The sequence below is a fragment of the Branchiostoma floridae genome, chromosome 3 (assembly GCF_000003815.2).
Source record: "Branchiostoma floridae strain S238N-H82 chromosome 3, Bfl_VNyyK, whole genome shotgun sequence".
In the NCBI taxonomy this organism is placed as follows: Eukaryota; Metazoa; Chordata; class Leptocardii; order Amphioxiformes; family Branchiostomatidae; genus Branchiostoma; species Branchiostoma floridae.
This window is the reverse complement of record NC_049981.1, coordinates 25563796-25586581: the sequence shown is the minus strand read 5'-3', so window position 1 is coordinate 25586581 and position 22786 is coordinate 25563796. Positions and strand designations below refer to the sequence as shown.

The window sequence follows — 22786 nt, the reverse complement described above, 5'->3', positions numbered from 1 at the left end:
TAGATTCATCATTTGTTGTTTCACACTTTCTTTTTTATTTGACTTTGGCATTCTGAGACATTAGTATCCAAGATTTCCAAGATACCTTTTCTTGCAATTCACTGCATACTGACTCACTTATTACTGCTTTGTAAGATGCAGATTGTTAAAAAAAATTTTTTAAGGACGAAAGGCGATTGGATGTCGTCCATAGATTCGAGTCAGCATGGCCAAAGCTCTGATCAGATCACGTTCCTTACCTTCTTTACATCATTGCTTCCCCCTTGGTTCTAAGACTGCACTAACATCTTGAGATGATAAAGAACGGACCGGCGATGACCTCGCTTGGGGCCAGAAAATACAAGCTCTTCTGTTGGGGAGTTTCATTTGTACTTGCGGGCAAAAGTAGACATTAACGCTTCATACTGGAATATGCTCACTGCTCTGTTTGTCCAAACATTCCCTTCGTTATTGCTAAGCAGGGCCTGATTAACTCGACACTATGAAGTGACAATGTGCAGACTGCCATGCCATAACAAGGTAGCGATCGCGTGTCAAACCAAATAGCTGACCTTGACCAAATGTGCCCTTAACTCGGATGCCCCATGAACCATAATCATCTGCAGCTGATGGAATAAAAAGGCTTTGGCACGCTTTAGTTGTGCGAGTTTTCTAAGTGTTTATCGATGCAGAAACTCTTATTTCTGGCCCTTCCTGTCAAATATCTGACATTGTTGACATTACATTAAATTCTAGCATTATAATCTTCACTGCAACTCGAGCTGATCTGCTAACATTTTTGGAGAGTTGCTGTTTTTTCAGAATAAGGCCCCTATCTATAAACAAAGTTCATTCCGCTAAAATTTGTAACAGCATAACTATCGTTAATTATGTATCGTGTGTATCAATGTCTTTTTGTTGGTGGCGGCATAAAACTAAGTTAATGACTTGAGTATGCCGTCACCATGTCTTAATTGTCGATATGAGTGCAATAAACCAGTAGACACTGTACATAGCGTCTGTCTTATCTCTCAGCCTTTTCTGTCACTGACTAGTGGAAAAGGACAACAAACCAAATTGTAAAAGCTCAGGTTAGAGAATCACTAGACAGCCAAGTAAAGCTGTCGATCCAGGTGACACTTAGCTGAGGTCTTAGTTTAGCAGCGTTACCTGGCCCTACACCTTGATTCAAGATAAATGCCTGCACCAATGTGCGCGAACTATATAACGGTAGCTATTTGGTAAACGAATCAAGAACTTAACAGTTGGCATAATAAGTGTCTACCTGTGATGGATCAGACAATTTACTACATGTATAGTCATGAACCACGATGAGGGGTGATACAAACTCAGTCACGTTTGGAGCTGTATGTTTACAATGCAGTAGGGACACCAAGCTCCAATGTGAAGTAGAACCAGTCAGTGTTTGTAAGTGACATACGGTCACCGAAACCTTTTTTGTTGTGTATAAAAGATAACATTAACGTTATAACATCTAATGTGTTATAGGGTGCTAGGGTGGAACGGAGTGACTGTGGAATCCAGGCCGGTCGTTAGGTTACGAGCGTTGCCTTTTCATCAAAATTTTCCTTGAACTGATAGTAATCCCTCCCAAAATGAGTAAGGAATGATGAAACTTGAAACTTGACACTGTTGATAATCTTTTAATCATCAAAAAACAAAGAGATCCGCGTGTCCGCTCCTGGCATGCGCGTTCGTTCGGCAACGTCTTTCCGGCTAGTTTGTCGGACCTGTCGTAAGGGTACAACTTGGTCAGAAACGAAGCTTATATTGTTTGTAGTCTTACCAATTGTATACTGGAATTGTACGACGGTCAGCAAAGATTTACTATGGAGCAACTCCCTTCCAGGAGACGTCTATTTCGAAACGTTCTCTTGCCCATCCATGTAACGTTATGAACTACGTTAGCAAAACTGTGTTTGTTAAATTTTCTGTAGAAGACGTCTCGGCTGGATTGTTTACTACTCCCTATTCCAATTATTTCAACAGTCCCTAGCTATAATTGATAATGACATCAAAACGAAATGATCTCGTACAGTTGTTCTCGTCGCTGAAGTCGTGACAGTCGTACAGCCCGTCACAGCGCCGCTCCTCTGGGATACAGCCACCGTTATCGCACTGCCACAGCCCCGTGTAACACGCTGGGTGGGAAACATCTTAAAATTTTAGTAAGAGCAGTAAACACAGCTAAACACCACTGGGCAGGACACGTAGCGAGGCTACATGACAACAGATGGACGCTACGGGTCACGGAGTGGACTCCCAGAGAATGGAGGAGACACAGAGGGAGACCACGCACGTGTCCAGGTGGAGACACAACCTGCAGAAACACCTAGGCCCCACCTGGCCACAGACTGCAAGATGCAGAAGAGTCTGGAGTGGTTCAAGGGAGGGGTTCCTCAGAGAGAGTGACAACATCCTGCTATGAGTGAGTGAGTAAGAGAAAGAACATTAAAAGAAATAAAGCAATGCTAGCTTATGCAAAGTACAGAAACTTTGTTTCCGTACCCGACTCAGGTTTACCAATTATTTCGAGTACGCCGTCACGAAAGTGCATTGTTGCACCTCAGACATTTTTCACATCTATGCATTTAAACGGAATGAAGGAATATGTTTTCGTTTTGTGCATGTATCTACGTACAAATCACTTTCTTCATTTATTTGTTTTTATTTATTTGCAAATGTATCACGTACATTTCACTGACTCAGAATTCAGCGGTGCTGATATTGGAGACTCAACAGACATACTGATATACAAGGCAGAACAATTTACAGATCACTTTATGACTATAATGTAACTAACAATCATTAAAATCAGTCAGATTTCTATTTAACATCGTTTAATCACTATAGAACTTTTTTTTCATTTGCACTTTCTTCATGTATGGTGAGATGTTTGTAAATGGTAAAAATTGAAGCGCTCACGGGGTCTGGTGACGTCACTTCCGCAGTTTGCCTCGTCACTTCCGTCCCCGCAGTCATCGAACCCGTCACACAGCCAGGAGATGACTGGTGGCATGTGGAAGATGCACCTGCCGTTGTCACACTGGAAGTACATCGTGCCACACAAGTCTGAAATATAACCTTGACGTTACATATTGTCTCGGCCATTGACGAAAAATATAGCTCAGTCAGTGATAAAAGGATGAGGAGCGTTATTATATTGGCATTTGCAGGGCCCTAGGGTCGGAAGCCACTACAAAATGTATGTTAATTTGCTTATAGCGGAGTTTTGTGACTTCTTTCAGCGCAAACATGTATACTAGTATTCTGGTTTAGAATAGTATAAAATTGCAATCGGGCATTGGTCTTGTTCACATCTTAAACCACTCACAAGCCCGCACACGCACACACAAAAACACACTAGTCAGTAGGGAGCTACACACCGGGGTTTAGGGCAAAATATTCAGAACAGCGAACCAAGACCCTCTGTACACTGTAACGTAAAGTCCATACACGTATGAAAGTCGACGATAGTGTTATACACTATACTGTTGTATTTTGTTATTACAATCATTAATTCTATAGACAGGAAAAGAAGGTGCAGACCGTTTTGTCCCGAAACGCTGTTGATGAACAAAGCCACAGAGCCGACGAGCAGAAACAGTTTGATCGCCGCCATGTTGTTACAAAGTTCTTTCCCCTTGTCTTGAACAGGAAGGTCCCACACAGTAGTTAGCATTTATAGCTTTAGATATACTCAGTTCCGGGCACGTTGCAATCGCATGCGCAGCTACTTATAATACACACAATTAATCACCAAGAGAAAGATGTAACATGAAGGCTTTATACACATTTATTGGGGGTTACCGCAATGTTGCACTTGTAAAAATATTTTCGTTGAAGAACACTGCATCAAAAGGTATAAATCTACATTAAATTAGGATCCTGCAATTTTTCATGATTGCTCAGTAAACTAAGAAAACAACAGATGTACATTTTCTCACCACAGTTGGAGATAAGCAAGCGTCAAATAGTCCGTACATATGTACAATACATAGCATAGAAACAATGGCATTTTTCATGCTTTATAATAGTTTTCTTTATACTCAGCGATGATTATCGGTTTTGTGCAAGGTGTTTTACGTGGCAACTCAACTTGCAAGTTGATTTATTAGCTTTTTTCATCGGTAGGAATGCCGCCATGCGAAGTACGTGTAACCACACTTAAGCAGTCCTATCCGTGCACATGGTTACATTCCCTTAGTGCTGAACTCTATCCACGCAAAGGCAAGTAAATATCCCAGTCCCTGATGCTGAAACTGTCCACACAGAGACAAACAGACCTGTCCTTGGTGCTGAACACTATCCACATACTAGGACACAGACCTGTTCTTAGTGCTGAGCACTATCTATACACATGCAAACAAGCGTTTTCCTGGTGCTAAACACCGTCCATGTACATCAAATAGATCTGTCGCAGGTGCTGAACACCATCCATGAACATAAAATAGATCTATCACAGGCGCAAAACACCATCTGTATCATCTGTCCTTGGTGCTGAACACATTCTACAGATAGCAAAAGTAAAGAGATATGTTCTTGCTGTTGGTTTGGCCCTCGTTCTGGAACAATAGCATACACAAAAGCTTAACAGGTACAAGACAAAACAAAACAAACAACAAACATAGGCTTTCTGTGTAGAAACAACTTGTTCTTGTCCATTTTTAAAGACGAAGTTATCGTCCAATAAAGCACCTTTCTCACTTCTTGCTCTCCTATAGTATGGGAACAAGAACAAATTCGACCAACATAACACTAAGACACTGCCACTTCCGAGCCGTGTATCAAACGTAACAGACAGATGGTACCATGACGATACAAAGCGTTCGATGGAACAAAACAACCGAGAAGCTGTTCGTAAACAGAAACGTACTTTCTTCTTGGTGTTTACGTGGCTGTTACGAGTACTGTCGGTAAACGTTGTTCTGAGCAAAATGTGCTCCAAAGTTTGTTGTTTTCCACGCGTAGCCACCAATGATTGTATTGAAAACTCAGATAAAGTTGGGAATGTTGCCGAAACCCAGAAGAAGATCATACTATCTTCAGAAGATTCACGTTCAAAGAAAAATGGCAATAGAGCTGCTACAAGAGACCCAACGACACCCTGTATGTCGGTGAGGCCAACATATTGCATCTCAGAGAAACCCGCCAAATCCAGCGATCACTGTCTGGATGTCTGCTGGATTTCTGATGACGGGTTGTCACGTGTTTTCAAGTATTTAGCCTTGGCCGATTTGTTGTCCTGTGCGTGTGTCTGCAGTCAATGGCACAGGTAGGAACTAACTTCTATTGTTTAGCCAGGTGAATTTTCTGGCATTTTTTTCTTGTTGCACTGGATAAGACGATAGAATGGCAGGTGAAATACAATGACCCGTCACATAAATTTAGATACTAAAGAAGAAGAAGATACTAAACAAGTGACCAGCATACACGCAGGTGAACGCATCTGTCCTTGGTGCTGAACACAATCCACACGTAGGTAAAATACATATCCCCGGTAACAGTGACACTAACACCATCTACACACAGTCAAGCAGACCTGTCCCTGGTGCTGAACACCATCCACGCATAGTCAAGCAGACCTGTCCCTGGTGCTGAACACCATCTACACACAGTCAAGCAGACCTGTCCCTGGTGCTGAACACCATCTACACACAGTTAGGCAGACCTGTCTCTGGTGCTGAACACCATCCACACACAGTCAAGCAGACCTATCCCTGGTGCTGAACACCATCTACACACAGTCAGGCAGACCTGTCCCTGGTGCTGAAAACCATCCACCCGCAGTCACATAGACCTGTCCCTGGTGCTGAACACCATCCACGCACTTACAAATACACCTGTACCCGGTGTTAAACACCATCTACACACATTTGTATGGAAAAATTTGTATTGAACTTGTCCATCAAGGCATCATCCCTTATGCTCAGATGTGCCCATCTGCCCGACGCGTGGACAGGGAGAACCGTTACAGTTGACTTCAGTCTGAGCGCCGACCATTCTGTCTACAAACCGACAGAGGAGACCACCAAAGTTTTGAAGGCGTTCGGGCACTGTATCAGGGACGTCAAGGTCAGCATGAAGAAAATTAATCTATGGTGACTTTGGCAACATTTCTACAACGTTCTACATGGTAACAACTCCATGTACGTAATACGCATTGCAAGCCATTATGATAAGAAGATGCAGTGAGGTCCGTATTCAGAGCTCATCACCCCTGGACCACGCTCGCTAGAGGAACCATACATCATCCACATAATGTCTTTTTGTATTTTCTACCCGCAGCTCTTCCTTCCCCGAGAAGAGTGCCCGTACGCCAAGTCTCGTCACGTCACGCGTAAAATCGCGTGGGTGGAGGTGAGCATTCTAGTGCTGGCAGCTGCGCATGCGGGACACCTCAGCAGCTTGGAGGTCAGTACATGCATTGGGGTGAGAGTGAAATACTGACATGCAGCGTTTAAATGAATGGAAACGATTCGTATGGTTGTAAAATAAAATGTTGCACATCTGAAAACAGTTGTTTGTTTGTATACACGTTTATATATGTTAAGACTAAACATACTTAATACAGTTATTCTTATGCCTATGATCACAATACCTGTAATATATATTTGTCCTTTAGCTTGAGATTCCATCTGTGTTAGCAGATATAATTCTGGCGCAAAGTTGTTATGACACTTGTGTAGTTTACAACACAATTTGGTAAGCCCAACTTCTGTCACTTTTTAATATTGCAGTTCAACTTTGCTTCAAATTTCATGAATAGTTTCATTAGGTAACGATGTACATGTGATCTTTTCTTTCATTATTTTCTTTTTCTCAGTTGCACGCCTTTGAACACACGTTATACAAGGACCCGGTTTGTGGCAGCCGTCGGTGTCGCTCCATCACATTCCCCATGAGGGAATTTCTTCGCGAGGTCAGTCCCATTTGGAATAGGCTTTCATCTGTTTCCTCAGGAGCTGTTCCTACTATAGTAGCGCATCCTACAGTAGAGGATCAAAACAAAAGAAACATGTAACCCCTTTACCCCACCATAATACATGGTCAGTAAGACGTGAAATGTGTTACTACTTCTTTCATTTAGATATATCACAGTCATACGCTATCTGCAGTCTATGTTGTTAATATAGCCCCATGCAGGTTGACAGACAGAGTACATTCTGTTGAGGTCGCTTCTTGTTTTCAAGGTCCTTGCCTGTTCCCCGGGCCTCCAGCGCTTGGTGGTGAATGGCCTCCCACAAGAGCAGTGTGCTCTGTTCCGCTCTTCCCTACACAACGTGCGACATCTCCGACATTTTGCTCTCAACTACACCAAAGATTACGACCCAACGGCTAGCACAGGAGGCCTGCCCGGAAGGTCTAGACCAGACACGCTGTTCCCGGACTCTCCTCTACAGATACAAATACTGAAGTTACAGAGCACATACATCAGTGAACAGTTTTTACAGGTACTTCAGAAAGTTTGATTCCATTTATATGATTACAACTGCCTGCTCGCAATATTCTAAGCTAAGGGTACAACCCACCGTACGTGCAATTTTTCCGTACGTTTTTTTTTGGGAGGCCGCGTTCGTCGCGTATTTCTGAAAACGTTCAGGCTGTACAGGGCAGGTGCGTCGCCCGTACTGGCACGTATGGGGGGCGAATCCGCAGCCCAATAGCACACAAAGTTTTGCCTGCACGTAAAGTTCTGCGGCGTGTCTGCATGCCACAACATCCGTCGGATTCCCTACGAGTTCGTACGGAGACGGTACTTACCACTAACGGATCCCAAAAGATTGCACACGTTTTGGCTCGTAGACAGCACGTATTTGCACGTACGGGTGGTTGTGTCCTTAGAATTAGAACAGTGACTGGGACTATACTCTATTTCTATATTCTTGTAGGTAGTGAGTAAAGGAGGACTCCCACATTTGAAGAAGCTCGTGATCGTGACTCGGCAGGAACGATACAACCCTTTCCTGCTGCCGACTTGGGACGGCGTGTTCCGACGATTACCGAAGTTACGACTCGGGCTATTCTTCCTGGATGTCCACATGACCCCTGAAGAGTTTGGTCCATTCCTGCGGCCTGACCTGCCGGTGACTGACCTGGGATTTTGTACACCTAGCGTTTTTCCGAGCCTACAGATCGAGGCTGTTATGACAATGATACCCGACTTATACTGTTCGACGCTTGAGTCGTTCTTCTTACTCGGAATATGCGGGTTGTTCTGTCAAGATAGCCTCGTCGACATCGTCAGAAAATGCACCAAGTTGACCAAGTTGGTCGTGGAGCCGACGCTTTTAGCCGAAACGGTGACGAGGATCGCCGAAGCGGGACGGAGACGGTTGAAGACGTTGGTTGTTCAGTGGATGATGGACAGGGTGAAGACGGACCCGACCAGACTGCGTCTGCTCAGTGCAGACGATATCCAGATGCTGCAGAATCACGTGACCGCACACCTGCAGCAACCGTCTGAAGTGGCGCTCCACAGCAAGATGGCCCCAAACTATCGACTGAACGTCGAACACTTCATATAAGCAAACTAATACAATTAAAACGATATTGTACTCAAAGCTATCGACAATAAAATAAACCTCAAGAAAGATTCCCGTGCCCCGTGTTTTGTATGCATATGTGTGTGTACGTCTTTAAGTTCGTCATAATATTATTCTTCTATTATACCCCCCCCCCCTACTGACGAGCTGACCGTTGAGTGTCCAAAACCTTGTACATGTAACAGAAATGGGGAGCTAAGCAAACGCAGCGATGTCACCTCCCAACATCTGCTTGGATATTGGTTTAGATACTCAGAAGTAGTTATACCGGTCCGCGGTGACTTTTGACCCCATATAAGTAAATGAGAGATTGCCTCATGGCTGAATAGATCTAGCTCTGTTGTTATCGGTTGAAATCGTACATGAGTGGGAGTGAATGTTTGCGACAGTCTATGTCACTGCCACTGACTGACTAGTTGGTTACCAGCTCGAGTACACGTGACGAGACTGTCTCATTCGTTGTAGGTCGTCGCACGACCAGCAAGGCTGTGAGAGAACCAACCGACGGCAAGGGTCTCAGACAGCCGCCTTTTCCGTAAACAGAACAGCTGAATTTCGCGTGGCATATGCATGAAGGTCCCAGAAATGTAAGCACAATCGTACGACGATGGTACGGCGTATGTGACCAGGCCTTGGGAATCCCTTTACGTTCGAGCATGGCCTCTCATAGAGTACATCTTGCATTCAGTTTTATACATCTGATTTTATGAAAATGTATGTTGAATGCCATGGATAGCAGTTTGTAAATCATCGAACCAAAAGATTTAATACTGTAACATGGCGGAGTTAAATTTTCGCAACCGTTTGCGGGTATTTACTTTCGTGGTAACCATGACAGCTTACCTTGTGTCTGTTGTACCTGCGACCAATGCCTACCGGGAATTCGGCTCGACCGCTGGAAGCAAAGGTCGTCTGAGAATCGGCGAGTTTCATCTGAAGAAGTTCGGCAGGGCAACCATGGAGGAGCCCGCTGAAGTACAAATCCTCATCAAGGTCTGTCTGTCTGTCTGTCTGTCTGTCTGTCTGTCTGTCTGTCTGTCTGTCTGTCTGTCTGTCTGTCAGTCTGTCTGTTTTTCTGTCTGTCTGCGTGTGTGTGTATGGAGTCCCACTATTATTGGCTTCTTCAGGCGCTTGTTTCATATTTTGTTTAAATCGGACTGAATGTTGTGACTGTCTATCATTGGCAAGCGAGTCTTCAGCTCCGTCTCCTCACTTGCAGCTCATCCAGAGGTATGACATCCTGCTACTGTTGGGCATCATGGACAACACGGGGAAGGCTATCTATGAGCTCTTCGACAAGATCACCATGTAAGGAAAGTTTCGTTTATACCTAGGAAGCCCATATAATCAAATTTATGCTCCGTTATGCCGACATCTACTGACATGAAATATCATTAAGACCTATCTTCAGCTTGTCAAATCAAACAAGCATAAAAACATGCACATACAAACCCGAAATTCTGAACTTCTTACGAAGGTGATTATGTCATTAAGGGTCTACCATCGAATGAGCCTGGGTTTTTAAACTTTATGATGATACATCCGAATAAACGAACTGTCTTGATCATGATTCAGTGGGGAATGTGAATCAATAAAAGCCTCAATCCAATAATCGCCAGTCAGATTTATCATAAAATATAAAAGATACCCCAAATAATATATTCTATCAAATGCTTGCATCTCTATTCGTTCTCAGTTTCTGTCATTGAAAATAAAACTGATTAGCTTATCTATTATCATCTATCGTCATTGTTGTCATTTTTTGATATCACCATAATCTTTAGACCTCGAACATAGATTTGCAACATACCTGCTAACAACCCAAACATTATCTATTTCCCAGAAATCTGTCTGACGACGAAGTCTATGGTATCATCGTCAGCAAAAGGGTAGGGATAGTGCCGAGAGAGCAGTTCGCCTTCATATACAGGTAAAGAAGTCGTAATGATAAACACAAACCCATGTAAGATATTGTTACAACACGCATAACAAGATGAAAGCTGGCACGCAGACAGTCTTTTAGTTATTGCAAAAGTATCCTAAGTAAAAAGAAGACAGGGATGGGACAGTACGTATCTCACAAACAATGTTTTTTTCACTACTATGTAGGGTTGACAAAGGAGTGGTCATGGCTGACTCGTATTACTACGAACTGAAAGGCGATGTCAGAGTTTTCGACAGAGCGCCATTCATTGTGCGGTTTTCATTACAAGATCTTGGTATGTACAATAAGAACAGCTCTTATATATAAGAGCAAGAAAAGATGCTTCGTTTTCTGCACACTTTTGCATAGTATGACATTATGCACTACTTGATAACCCTTGTAACGATGTGGTAGTAGGTCATCTTACCATTTTGATGCCGTAGAATTTTCAATCAGAATCAGCCGCCGACAAGGACCTAACAAGACGTTAGATCGCACGATTCATGTGACCAGGCCCTGACAGATGTATCTGAAATGCATTGTAAGATAGCAACAGTTGCCATTGAAGAAGTAGATTTTGTGTCACGCAACTCGTAAAACAATGCAGTCACAACTATTGGACTCACCGTAACGAAAGTTTCTGTTTATTGTTTGTCAAGGATCATCGTGTGATACAGGAAGCTGTGACAAGGGATTGCCCGGTATGTACTTTCGTGGCTTCAACTATATATAGAATACAAAACTAATGCTGAATACTAAGACACCTAATGTTGACAGACATTTTGGTATGTGTCTTTTCACGTGAGTTGCTTTCACATAGTTTCTTTGCAACTTTTTCGACGTTGTATCGTTGTTTTACCTCTCCCAAAGGAAAGGAAAGGAAGTATTGTTTAGTGTCCACATGCGTGTAGGTGTGTCCGTCTTTCGAACCGTAAAAAATATCGGTGATTATGTCATAAGCTTTGATTGCTTGGTGGGGTGACGTTTGTCATCACTGATAGCCTTGTTCTTCCAGCGCTAGATGACGTTGCCTTGGTAGCAGTGTTCGCCTCAGCCACTGACACCGCACAGGAAATAGACCACCTGGTGAACGTGTATAGTGACGTGTACGAAAAGTGGCGTGTTAAGGTGGGCAACGACGACAGTGCGACACAGCATAGATATAATCAACGTTAGCTAACAGTGGTAGAAGTAGATGGTTGCAATGATGACCTATGCAATACTGACGTAATAATTTCTGGATTCAAACATTTCATTTCGTGTTTTGTTCGCTCATTATCAGGAATGTGTTTTTTTTTTTCTTTTTTTTTCAAATCTTATGCGGCAGGCCTGGTGTTTTTGCTATACTATGTTAGGTATTGAATGCGTATGTAATGCGTATATTGATGTGCAGGTCACTGTGTTCTGTAGGACGTGTTGTTCGCAGGCAATTTCAGAGCCGGGTGCAACTATGTGACAGGGAAACAACTGAAATCATCGCGCCTGCGTGCCAACTCGAAATTCCATTGGCCAATAGGGGATGACGTAGACACAACTCTTGCCAAATTAGGCTGTGCCTACGACAGGTACAGCTCATTCTTAAGACAAGCTCAACAAAGGTGTTCCTTTTTACTTCCGACCCAAATTTCTGAAGGATTTCTTGCGGCTAGGCTGAGTGAATGTGACTCTGTTTTTCTCTCTGTCTCATTGTTTCTACATACACAGTGCATGTTCTACCAGAGTGCGCCAAACCTCTGAGGAGTGACGTCTGTTATCCCCGATTGCCTAGTTTTAATTTCTTATCAAGATCATCTCTATGATGAAAAGGAATCGACACAATCTCCACAAAGTGCGTTGGACGAATATTGAAAGTCCTCTATGTTTCCTTCTACCCCTGATAAGGTTCGTGTTGGCCGGGCACGATTTGAAAAGGGCCTTTATACCGGACAGCGGCACAATCTTTGAATACGACACGGCATACGACCTAGACAGAGACCTGGTGAGGAATTCCTTTCCCTACTCCAGACTCCCTTTCTGCTATAGAAGGTGATCGGCAACCAACTGCTGACCGACCAGAATGCATTGTATTTGCTTGTCCCTTGATTTCATTGGACGATGTTGCATGATGTGAAAGATTCAAAAGACACAAAAAAACACAAGACGAAAAAAGATTGTCCTATTTCATTATCTATATCTACATTCGTTATCTGTCATTTTTTGTCACTCAGAGGCCGTAGCCTCTAGTGGAAAGGGGTGTAAGTAAATGTAATTTTTCTATTTTATGTAGATCTAGACAATTGATCACGTTTTAACACCACTAAGAATAACAGCACAATCTTGCCACTATTTGACATTGATACTTATCATAGTTCGGAACTATAAGTTTGCGTTCTTGTGAAATGGATCCAGAATAATTCGGTTATTCTTATGTATGTTTAGGTGGAAGACATCAGCGACCATTATCCTATTGAGATACAAATTCAGCCGGCCGGGAGTTTGAAAGGTGCGTCATTAGCGTTTATGAAATGTTGTTATGCCCGCGCGTTAGGTCCTCTTGCTTACTTCTGAAAGATCATTGACAGAATATCGGAAGAACTTGAAGATCATTGAGCGTTGAGAGGTGAATTACTAGTATTTAATTGTTCCGACACTCAAATGTCTGCCGACAGTCAACGGCATCTCCATGGAAGCTTTCCTGACTTCTCCGTCACCTTCGCCTATGCGAGATCCTTCAAAGCCTCTTTAATTCTTGACCCAGGCCGTCCAATGACGGTGCATCTCTTCCGGTTAACAAAGTTCTTTGTATCCAACCGGAGTTGATACCCGACAGTTATCCACCGAGTGTCAGCTTCATAGGGACAGTACTGACTGGTACGTTCTACTTCGCACTGCCGCTTGGTGTTGCTGCTGCAGTGTGGAGGATGCGGTCCCAGACATGACACTGCGTTTTTATCCCCCTCATCCTGGTTCATATATTAGTCATCCATATTTCTTTCTCAACCTTTATCCAACGAATGCATCTGTATTACTCTGTTAACTTAGTTAATCTGTTATCTTAGTTAATCTGTATTACTCTGTTAACTATGTTATCATTCTATTACTCTATTATTATCTTAGTTAATCTGTATTACTCTGTTAACTATGTTATCATTCTATTACTCTATTACGAATGCATCTGTATTACCTTTGTTAACCAGTGTAGTAGTGATCTACCAACCTGATGACCATGTGCAAGAATGTTTTTGTCCTTCCAGATCACTGGAACCTGAGAGGTGTGGAGAGTGAGCAGTCTCTGAAGCTGTACGATGCTCGGGCCTCTGTCTCTGATCCGGCACATTTGGTGACAACTTTTTCCGAAACTTTCGAGGACTATCGAGTGAGTCAACTTTCTTTTTTTTACTGAAAAGATATTGCAATAGAATGATGAAAGTATGATGATAACTATTGCAAAGTAGCTGGCCTGGGCATCCAATTGTTCCCACAGATACTATATAGTGGTAGTGACAAGATAGTTTTGTGGCTACAAGATATTCCCCTTTTAAGTGGAATATCTTGTAATACTTAAAATTATCTTATATCTAAAGGTTTTCAAGAAAATCCAATTATTTTAAATTTGTAGCATGTTCAAGCCTGTAATTAGAATGATATTGAAGTATATTTGACATTTCTCAGGTCGAGACGCTATACACAGAGACCGGCAATCTTCGCAAAATCCTAGCAGCCAAGTTCTTCCCAGACGGCTCCAAGCTCCAGAAGGAGATCAAAGATCTTAAAATAGTTCTCCACTTCTTGTCTCCGGACATCTTACCGCGCTTCAAGAAAGCCTTTGGCGAGGAGGATAGGAACTTGACGTTGATGCTAGTGTGTGACGTCATTGAAGGCGGCTGTGAGATAAGCATATCGACGCGTATGGTTTAACTGTAACAGTGGTGTTGAACGATGAACAATGGATGGGGAAAAGTTTTTATCTATTTGTTTGATGTAACTCATGCAATACAGTGCCTGTGGCCTGATGTGACATTGTGTGAACAAATTTAAAAATAATTTGAAAATTTGACATTTTTATCTTGAAATAAACAAATATTGAACATGCAGAACACATTTACATTTGTACCTGCACTTTGAATAATAATACAAACATGTATCAGCAAGATATCTTTTATTTCATCTAATCCTTAGTATTTATTGAATAGGCGGCATTTGTTGACGCAAGTGCACAAATACTTCATCAAGTATACAATATAAACTAACATCTTCTGTGATAACTAACAGACATTGAACCATGTATACATATAGCCATTAAAGTTCTTTAACGTTCACTGCAGCTGAGGTATCACACTTGTCACAATGCAACATTTCCTAGCAAAACACTGCTCTTCACAAAATCCCCAATATGATATTGTCAATTTCTTGAGTTAATGTAACTGTTAACATTGATCTTTAAGTGTCCCCTTGCAGATTCCTGAAGTCACCACCTACATTGTAGGCAAACTTTGTAACACAATATCTTCTAACTACACAATCATGTATTGGTACTTTTTTTCTTCAGAATTACTGTTTTCTTGTGTGGCTGTTGTTGATTTTACAATATACTCCATCATTTTCTATACAAACAACATTTACTTCATTACGACATTCTTTCCAACCACTCAGAATAACTACATGTACAATCTCCAACAAGCAGATGTTGGATAGGAGATCACAACATTTTCTGATCTGCTGAAGCATACATTGAAGGCTTTACCTCTTCTGTGCTGCAAGGAGGCTAGACTACCTGAGGATAGACACCACGGTCCAAGTCACAGTCACATCATGTATATCTAACATTAGAATGAATAAGCCTACTTTGGAGAGGCTATATCAAGTATTCAACAATTCAAAATAATCTGTGCAGAAGAAAAACTCAAGAAAATTGTCACTGTCTGCTCTCACACTTTCTTACTTTCTGACTTATAATTTGCTGCCATTTCATGGATGTCAACTATCAGGCCTTAGCTTATGAATGACACAGAACAGAAATTCTTACCTGAGAGCAACAAACACTATTGATTGATATTGGCTCTTTCCAAGACTACATGAAGTATAGAAATTGCACATGATAACAGTAATAGATATGGTCTACAAAAATATTGACCAAACAAATATTAATTCTTCAAAAGTATTTTGTTTACAACTCTGGATGACTCTTTTCACTGCTCATCTCACACACATCCTCACAATGTTCAAGAACATTCTTGTACAACATCCTGACAACCTCATAGGGACACGAAGCCTGATGCCATCCAGGGAACTGCTCCACCCGCTCATTCACCATCATCATCACTCTGAACTTTGACCCTGCCGGGTCATCAGGATGTGGCCCTTGTGGTGCATCCTGGGCAGACCTCTCTTTCTCAGATTGGTCACATGGTGAGATGCCGTCACACTTGTACAGCACGAGGGCGATGTTGGCTCCAAACGGAGATATGAAGGACGTACGAAACACGCGATTCTTGTGTTCGGCAAAGTTGTCCGCCCTTAGAGGCTCCCTGTCCTTGAATAGCCCCAGGAGACTGTAGAAGGGAACCAGTGATTCTGTGTGGCCAAACAGGAACTGTCCTCTCAAGCTGAGAGGGTGAAGACAATAGAATTACATGAATTACAATAGACATATGAATGGCTGAGAAAAACAATTGCTCTGCCAAAATCATGGGGCTGTAGTTTAGCTTAGTGTCAACAGGAGGCTCTTTCAGAAATTCTGTATATGCTGTTTACTTCAGATGCCAAATCGCTTGAATGTTCTATTGAAAAAGAACTTCATAGAATCTATAAGACAATCCTCTAACGCGAGGCCTGTCACTTATACATATGTCACCTGAATAAATGTCTTAACAATGGCCCTGGTGGTTTGTTAGCTTTTTGCAGAGTTTGCCCAGGCCAGGGTCAGCCAATTGCACTCAATAGATGTTGGAGGAAAGGTTACAACAGCATGATTGGCTGATGATGGATAGCCTGGGATTTGAAAGCAGAAGGATGGAGCATCCAGGCTGGCAGACCAGGGCTGTTGCTTAACCCTCATCATGCTGAGCCCGTTTACATATGGGATGGACATATTTAACCCTTGTCATGCTGAGCTGTGTTATGAGTAAATCAGCAGCACAGAACTGAGTTCAAGTTTTACTGATCTGCTGAAGCCATCAGCTCTGGGAGGTTAAATTGGCCAAAAAATAGCCAGCAGGACAAGGGTTTTAATTATAAGGTACAAGTGGTGGCTGTCATGAGAGGATGGTGCTGACCTGCTTTCATTTCCTGAGACGAAACCCTCCATAGGTTTGAGCATCTCCTGCAGCAGGGCACAGGCCAGTCTGTAGTTCAGCCTGTGTCCATAACCATGCTTCCAGTACGATGTCAGGTCTGAAAGGTACTCCAGCACCTGTATGCAGGGCATCCGAACAACATACTACATCATTCATCTTATTTCTTAGATCTGATTATAAATTCACACTTTTTTCTGGGCTGAAAAATTACATGCAACATTCAGGATAAGAACTAAACCCCCAAATGTTAATATTCCCTCACCAGGAGTTGAAGACAGTCCATGAATATCTTAAGGTTTTTATTTGCTACAGTTCTTTCTAATTATATGTGCAAATCTAGTAATAAACCAATCTAACAAATTGCAATAGACTCCTTTCATTTATTTTTAGTGGAAAAAGGAAGACAAACAAAAAGTTTACCTGTAGGTCTTCAGTCTTAAACAGGTCACACCAGATAGACCGGCCTCCGTACACTGCAGTCTCCATTGCACAGATGGTCCACATCACCTTCAAGTGAGCTGAGACAACAACAACATCACATTGAGATGGCTAGGTGCTGCTGAAGTCTGAAGAGTTTGTAACACCCCTCATCACCATTTCAGGTATGCATTCTTCACACTGCAGCAGCTGAAACATTAGCTAGGCAGAAACTATATTTGGTTGTGTAGTTGTACTAATCTACCCTCCATCCTCTGCTCTCTCAGTTACTGACATTGCTGTTTATAACATTGCTGGCAAAATATAATCGATAAAACTTGGCATGCCACTTCAATGGACTGTGCTATTTGGTGCTACTAACTCCATATTGTTGCCATTACAAAAGCTTGCAGCACAACCAGGATGTATTATTTAGTACACCTCAGTACAAGCATACTGTGAAAGATATAGGAAGATGATAAAGGATGGGGGAGAGTCATTATTCATTCATGTGGCAATCTCACATCCATTGTGCAGCAAAACATGCAAGTTTATCATTGTATGTAGACATTCAACTCCCCTGTGGGACATTACATGCACTGATGTAAGAAACTATAAAAAATAATGATGGGAATCCATTTTGAAAATATTTAAAATACTGAAAAGATATTCCTTTTCCAGTGAAGTAGCTACTGTCTATAGCATGTTACAAATCTAATCAAATGATTTTAGTAACCATACTAGTACCAAAATATCAAAAAGCAAAAACAAAAGCATCAGTGAAGAAATCACGCTGTTAGTTGTGTGGGCTAAGGTGTGCCCTCTTCAAAACGTGTTTCCATTTATGCATTCATATTTGTTTATAATGATAACACCACGCAGTAAGCTCTGCTTGGAGAGTAGTTAATAACTCCAGACAGCAAACGCTTGTATTGTACTGGCTACCATCAAGCAACCAACAGATGATTTAAATGAAGTGTACCACACGAATTTCAAGATGGGGGTATCAGTTGGAATTTTGCATTGCCTCAAAATACTGTTAAGATGCCCAAAACTGCCATACAGAACCACAAAGTAACCTAGTACTGGTAGTAGCTACCAGCATGCCATGTTTCAAAGAAATCCATCAAAAAGACCTTAACTTATAGTTGAAAACACACAAACATACTCAGACAGAAGCAATACACCTGTAGGAGGTCACTGACCTCTTTCAAGGACCTAAAAAAGGTAGTATGAGTAGCACTGAATGATGATGGTTGTCAGGACTGTCCTTGGTGCTGAATCAGCTACACACATCACAACCTTCTCAAGTAAGTACAGTGAACATGACCTATTGACTCACTCTATTACATACTAAGTAATTACTGTACATTCCTTTGTTTCTCAGTGGGGGGGGGGTTTGCCATGTATCAAGTTTGCAGTGGAAATAACACTGTAGCACAAAAAGACAGATTCGCTGTACATGCGTGTCAATGTCATGATTATATACAAGGTAGCAAGGCACCACGAAAATAAAGTCACTGCCAATAATTAAAGATTTACAGTATTGTGGTCGCCATAGATCCTGCTATAAACTCTAAAGGTAGACACAAACATTCCATGTATCTTGAGCTAGATCTAAATTTGGAATGACATTAACAGACTGTGACCATCAATAAATTATGACTTCTAATTCTGGTGCTAGATGAACCAACACAAAAGAGACCAATCATTCCACTGTATGAAATAGCACCCAGTTAAGGTTCCGGTTCGGAATTTCAATTGTCCAGATATCTAAATAGTCCCTAAGAATAAGACGCAAATTAGAGGTTGTCTCTATAGTTTTGGCTCTAGATTTTCCGGCTGTCGCTTTAGCAATGTATAATCTTTTATACATCCCCAAATGCTTGTTGTTCGTAGCGTTTTATGGTGTCGGAGATTTGATCGTGCGGCGAACACTTCCTGGTATTAGTGCGCGCGATAGCGGTAAAGCGTTTCGTCGCCTGATTACCCAGATGGTGCGTTCTATGCGCGTTTTGGGTGTTTTAGCGCCATCGGAGCTCGCGGAAAACGTATCGGATAACTTTTCTTCCTTTTTGCTCAGTATACAGAAGAACTCTTGACCTCCATTGCCATATTAGTCATTATCCCAGGAAAATTCATTTTTTCCGTGTAGCGGCCTGTAAAAAAAGCCTCCAAATTAGCAATTTCTTGGTGAAAATTGTATTTTAATGATGGTTTTTACCAAAAATAACATTTCTACAGAAAATGTCAAATGAGTCTGACGGTCAGCGACAAGGCACCCTTTTCTATCGGAAACATCGAATTGTCCGAAAAACGATGTTTTGAGAAGCGCTAGTGCTTTTTTCAGAGACAGTCATATCGGCCTCGAATCGTAAAAGAAACTCCGAACCGGAACCTTAATAAGGCATGTCATGCATGTCCTTGGTGCTGAATACTGCACCATAATCCTTGTTCTAAATGGTAGATGAGACCTGGCATATATTTGGCCCAATAGAAGTAACAATACATGTACTGTGTGTGCCCTAAAACAAGATTTGGCAAATTAGATTCCCCTTGGGAAAAGATTTATCATTTAGTGATATTTTGCCTGAAATTTCATTATACTTCAAAATTTGTAGTGTCTTTGAGTTTATGGTTGAGACAGTAGCAAGAACACAAGGGAAAAGTAACTGCAAATTCAATGTGGTCCATATCAGAAAAATATGCAGTAACAACCAAAAAGGACAACTGAGTAATACGAATAGACTGATCTTATTACCCCACCCACGTCCATCAAAACAAAGAATTTATGCAAAATGACAACACAAAAATGAAAATATTTTCCGAATGTGCAGCCACTCTCTTATTGGTCAAACAGCTAATTGCAATTGTCTCATTGGTTCAGCAGCAGTGTGATGGACAGTCATAATCAGTCTATAGGCATGGGTACTCAGTTAACCTAAAGTAGACCTAACCGACTTCTCTTTTGTGTTGCAACAAAGTTAAACCCACTTCATACATTTCATCAAACCCACTTCACATTTCTTGTACAGGCAAACTATTAATCTAATTGAAACTTACCTACTGAGAAATCCAGCAGCACTGAAGGTCCTAGCTGTGAGGTAATGTTCTTCAACACACTCCGAACCTCGGGGCCATCCAAGAACTTTGACACTTCTTGTAAGGCCTCTGTGTTTCGCTCAACTTCTTCAGTCCACCTCTTGCAGTTCTCAAGAAAGAGTAAGAGTGTGTCTGTATGCGGACCTGCATTGGTCTGCAATTTACGAGGGTCCTTTATACTGTCGGCTGCTTTCATTTCCTTCAACCCATTCCAAAGTCCTCTTACAAATGCAGAGGTACTGTCTACTGTCCTGTTCTTTGTACTGCTTACAAATCTTAAGCTCTCGGGTTTTGCACCATGGAATACCTCAGGAAAACGTTGGACAATGCGACTCGCGAGTTCCTCCATTTCCCATTTGCCTGTTTCCGCGAGCATCATTGCATCTTGCCACTCAAATGAGTTCTGCCACCGTCTCATCACGTTCACGAGGTCCGTTTCCTTCGACCCCGTAGTGGCGAATCGATGAGACAACGTAGTCAATTTTGCTGATGTCCGTTCTTTTTGGGATATCGCGTCCCATGCCTTATCAGCATGCTGACATGAACAGGTTTGCATTGCCGGAGGTGCGGGCATGTTTCCGTCAGAATCAGGTCTCTTTCTGTCCTCTCCAGCCAGGGAGAGGCAGCGTCGGATTTCGTCTTGGTGGCAAAAGTGTCACGTTTCACAGAACTGCGTGGGTCCTGGGTAGAAGCCCAGCTTGCCAGGATGAGCAGCAAAAAGCATGTCCCAACAGGCGGGATTTGTACCCTGATGCACTGTCCAAATCTGATAAACATTGTTGCACTGTAGGACAACATTTCACAATAGCAACTGCTCTTGCAAGGTGGTGAAATAAATCCTGACATAAATTCCAAAAATAGATCTTAGATATTAAGATTATCAATCAGCAACATTCGAATTCAAAACTTAACTCTGAAAAATGTTACAGTTAAAGACAAAGAGAATCTGTATCTGCATGAGCAACACAGGGATAATTATCAATTGATACGAAAATGATGGTTTAACTTCGATGCTTGTTGGTTCTGTTTAACTTTAAGACGTTATGTTGTTATGCAGATGCTACAACATAGTTTTTCCACTACACTTTTCAGTACAGTCTTCCTTTCATTGTCTATTACTCGAGGTCTATGCAAAATGGCAAGTAGATATATTTCCACCAATGCACATTGCATCACACCATCTCTACTAGCTATCACATTCCAGTTGGATTCACCAATTTGATGTCAGACTTTCAATGCTTGTCTTCAAGCCCTTCCCTTTCCCTTGTGTAGCGTTCTCACAGCTGAATGTTAACATGGTCTGGAATCATTCCTCTGCATCATCAGTGAGTCATCACTTCCCTTCTGCATCTCAGATCTTTCTTTCCTCTTCATCCACTGTTTCTGGCAGGACCCAACCGTATCCTCCTAGGGGTGCCCTGACGAGAAATTGAAATAGGGATAAATCTTCAAAATTTAGGAAATATTTTTTATCAATTTCAATTGATTAGTACAATTTAGACGCAAATATATCTTTGCATACAGTAAAGTACTTTTGCAATTGATACAAGTGCAGTAGAATAATTCAGTGGCGTCCCTGTGAATAATGGACTAGTCTAAATTAAACACCATAGTGTCATTTCCGGTTTACACTACCCAGCTTCCGGTTTTCGCGTGCAGACAGCGTTACTGTGAAATATCGACTATTTTCAGCTTTCCTGGTAACACATCGTGACAAAAAATGTCCGAAGATACTCAGCAAGACAGCAAGAGGCAGAAGACGGTAAGGATGAAGTTACTTTGTAGCCAGCTGTGGCGTATCGCCCGTAATTCCATCACTTGCGGTGGGGAGGGGGGCCCGGCGTCGGATCGGAAGTGCAAGGAAGATGAGATCAAGGAGGCGGAGGTCCTTACTTAGACACCAAGAGTTAGATAGCTAGAGAGACAATCAGCTCAAAAACTAAATCAAGTGATGCCCAGCTCCGAGAGGCCATTTCTAGCGAAATTATAGACGACGACAACAGCATGAAGTTGTCTTTCGAGTCTAAAATTAGTAAAAAAAAAGGCACAAACAAATAAACAAACAAACGAAAACAAGAGACTACTCTCCAAACTTGATAAACTTTAAAGAAAACCTGACAAAGATATTTATTACAGAAAGCCCCATAAAACGTCCAAACGCCATAACCCCTTCTTGGAGAGTAGCTGAGACTCGTAAGTTGTGTTTATTCCAATTTTACCTGTTATGTTTCATCAAAGTTATGATACTAGTTTCTTCTTTAATTCAGCGTAATTTCTTTCCTTAGTGTTCCCAAATAAACTCTTCAGAGGTATTCCCATCATCATCATGCCCAGTGTGGTTCAAATCATTCTGTCCAGAGTTGTTGATCATGATTCACTAAGTTACATGTGGGTACAAATCTGAGCTGGAGGCCTGGTGAACCTCTGTCTCGCATCAGCCTGCTGCCACATATATGTCAGTACTAAATTGACGATTACCTTGCAGATGGACATTACCGGAAGGAAGAGAGAACAAATATCTA

The 22786-nt window shown here is 41.9% G+C and overlaps 5 protein-coding genes across 5 annotated transcripts in view; 3 read left to right on the top strand and 2 right to left on the bottom strand.

Moving 5' to 3' along the window:
• Positions 1–1627: 1627 nt before the first annotated feature.
• LOC118412186 (low-density lipoprotein receptor-related protein 3-like) lies at positions 1628–3731 on the bottom strand. Its single transcript, XM_035814905.1, has 4 exons — positions 3550–3731; positions 2926–3072; positions 2037–2141; positions 1628–1730 (listed from the first exon to the last, which is right to left on the bottom strand). Exons 1-4 carry the CDS (start codon positions 3680–3682, stop codon positions 1717–1719), a joined length of 399 nt encoding a protein of 132 aa, XP_035670798.1. The 5' UTR covers positions 3683–3731; the 3' UTR covers positions 1628–1716.
• Positions 3732–4769: 1038 nt separating this feature from the next.
• On the top strand, positions 4770–8670 carry LOC118412090. Its single transcript, XM_035814724.1, has 6 exons — positions 4770–5275; positions 5934–6075; positions 6289–6414; positions 6827–6922; positions 7194–7454; positions 7893–8670. Exons 1-6 carry the CDS (start codon positions 4833–4835, stop codon positions 8526–8528), a joined length of 1704 nt encoding a protein of 567 aa, XP_035670617.1. The 5' UTR covers positions 4770–4832; the 3' UTR covers positions 8529–8670.
• Positions 8671–8821: 151 nt separating this feature from the next.
• On the top strand, positions 8822–15600 carry LOC118412091 (deoxyribonuclease-1-like). The gene is made up of 11 exons (XM_035814725.1): positions 8822–9539; positions 9766–9854; positions 10390–10476; positions 10656–10765; positions 11130–11171; positions 11486–11598; positions 11881–12035; positions 12352–12448; positions 12889–12952; positions 13704–13825; positions 14122–15600. The coding sequence occupies exons 1-11, from the start codon at positions 9324–9326 to the stop codon at positions 14365–14367; spliced, it is 1341 nt and encodes a 446-aa protein (XP_035670618.1). The 5' UTR covers positions 8822–9323; the 3' UTR covers positions 14368–15600.
• LOC118412093 (multiple inositol polyphosphate phosphatase 1-like) lies at positions 15600–20868 on the bottom strand. Its single transcript, XM_035814726.1, has 4 exons — positions 20226–20868; positions 17166–17263; positions 16725–16861; positions 15600–16055 (listed from the first exon to the last, which is right to left on the bottom strand). Exons 1-4 carry the CDS (start codon positions 20836–20838, stop codon positions 15617–15619), a joined length of 1287 nt encoding a protein of 428 aa, XP_035670619.1. The 5' UTR covers positions 20839–20868; the 3' UTR covers positions 15600–15616.
• Positions 20869–21855: 987 nt separating this feature from the next.
• LOC118412035 (bifunctional 3'-phosphoadenosine 5'-phosphosulfate synthase-like) overlaps positions 21856–22786 on the top strand; it is a 22803-nt gene continuing 21872 nt past the window's right edge. The window contains exon 1 of the mRNA XM_035814630.1: positions 21856–22026. Coding sequence (XP_035670523.1) covers positions 21985–22026 — 42 coding nt within the window. The 5' untranslated portion in view covers positions 21856–21984. The remainder of the gene's footprint in view (positions 22027–22786) is intronic.

Bases quoted from the DNA above. Each gene is read 5' to 3' on its own strand.
- LOC118412093 (XM_035814726.1), bottom strand. From the start codon at position 20,838: ATGCCCGCACCTCCGGCAATGCAAACCTGTTCATGTCAGCATGCTGAT. The intron at 17,264-20,225 runs GTAAGTTTCAAT...TTGTTGTCTCAG, and splicing joins GCTGCTGGATTTCTCAGTAG to CTCACTTGAAGGTGATGTGG. The intron at 16,862-17,165 runs GTAAACTTTTTG...CCCTGCATACAG, and splicing joins TTAAGACTGAAGACCTACAG to GTGCTGGAGTACCTTTCAGA.
- LOC118412186 (XM_035814905.1), bottom strand. From the start codon at position 3,682: ATGCTAACTACTGTGTGGGACCTTCCTGTTCAAGACAAGGGGAAAGAA. The intron at 3,073-3,549 runs GTCTGCACCTTC...GTTATATTTCAG, and splicing joins CAGCGTTTCGGGACAAAACG to ACTTGTGTGGCACGATGTAC. The intron at 2,142-2,925 runs GTGAGCGCTTCA...TTTCCCACCCAG, and splicing joins AAGTGACGTCACCAGACCCC to CGTGTTACACGGGGCTGTGG.
- LOC118412091 (XM_035814725.1), top strand. From the start codon at position 9,324: ATGGCGGAGTTAAATTTTCGCAACCGTTTGCGGGTATTTACTTTCGTG. The intron at 10,766-11,129 runs GTATGTACAATA...TTGTTTGTCAAG, and splicing joins GTTTTCATTACAAGATCTTG to GATCATCGTGTGATACAGGA. The intron at 11,599-11,880 runs GTGGGCAACGAC...TGTGTTCTGTAG, and splicing joins ACGAAAAGTGGCGTGTTAAG to GACGTGTTGTTCGCAGGCAA.
- LOC118412090 (XM_035814724.1), top strand. From the start codon at position 4,833: ATGGAACAAAACAACCGAGAAGCTGTTCGTAAACAGAAACGTACTTTC. The intron at 5,276-5,933 runs GTAGGAACTAAC...CCTTATGCTCAG, and splicing joins GTCTGCAGTCAATGGCACAG to ATGTGCCCATCTGCCCGACG. The intron at 7,455-7,892 runs GTACTTCAGAAA...ATATTCTTGTAG, and splicing joins TCAGTGAACAGTTTTTACAG to GTAGTGAGTAAAGGAGGACT.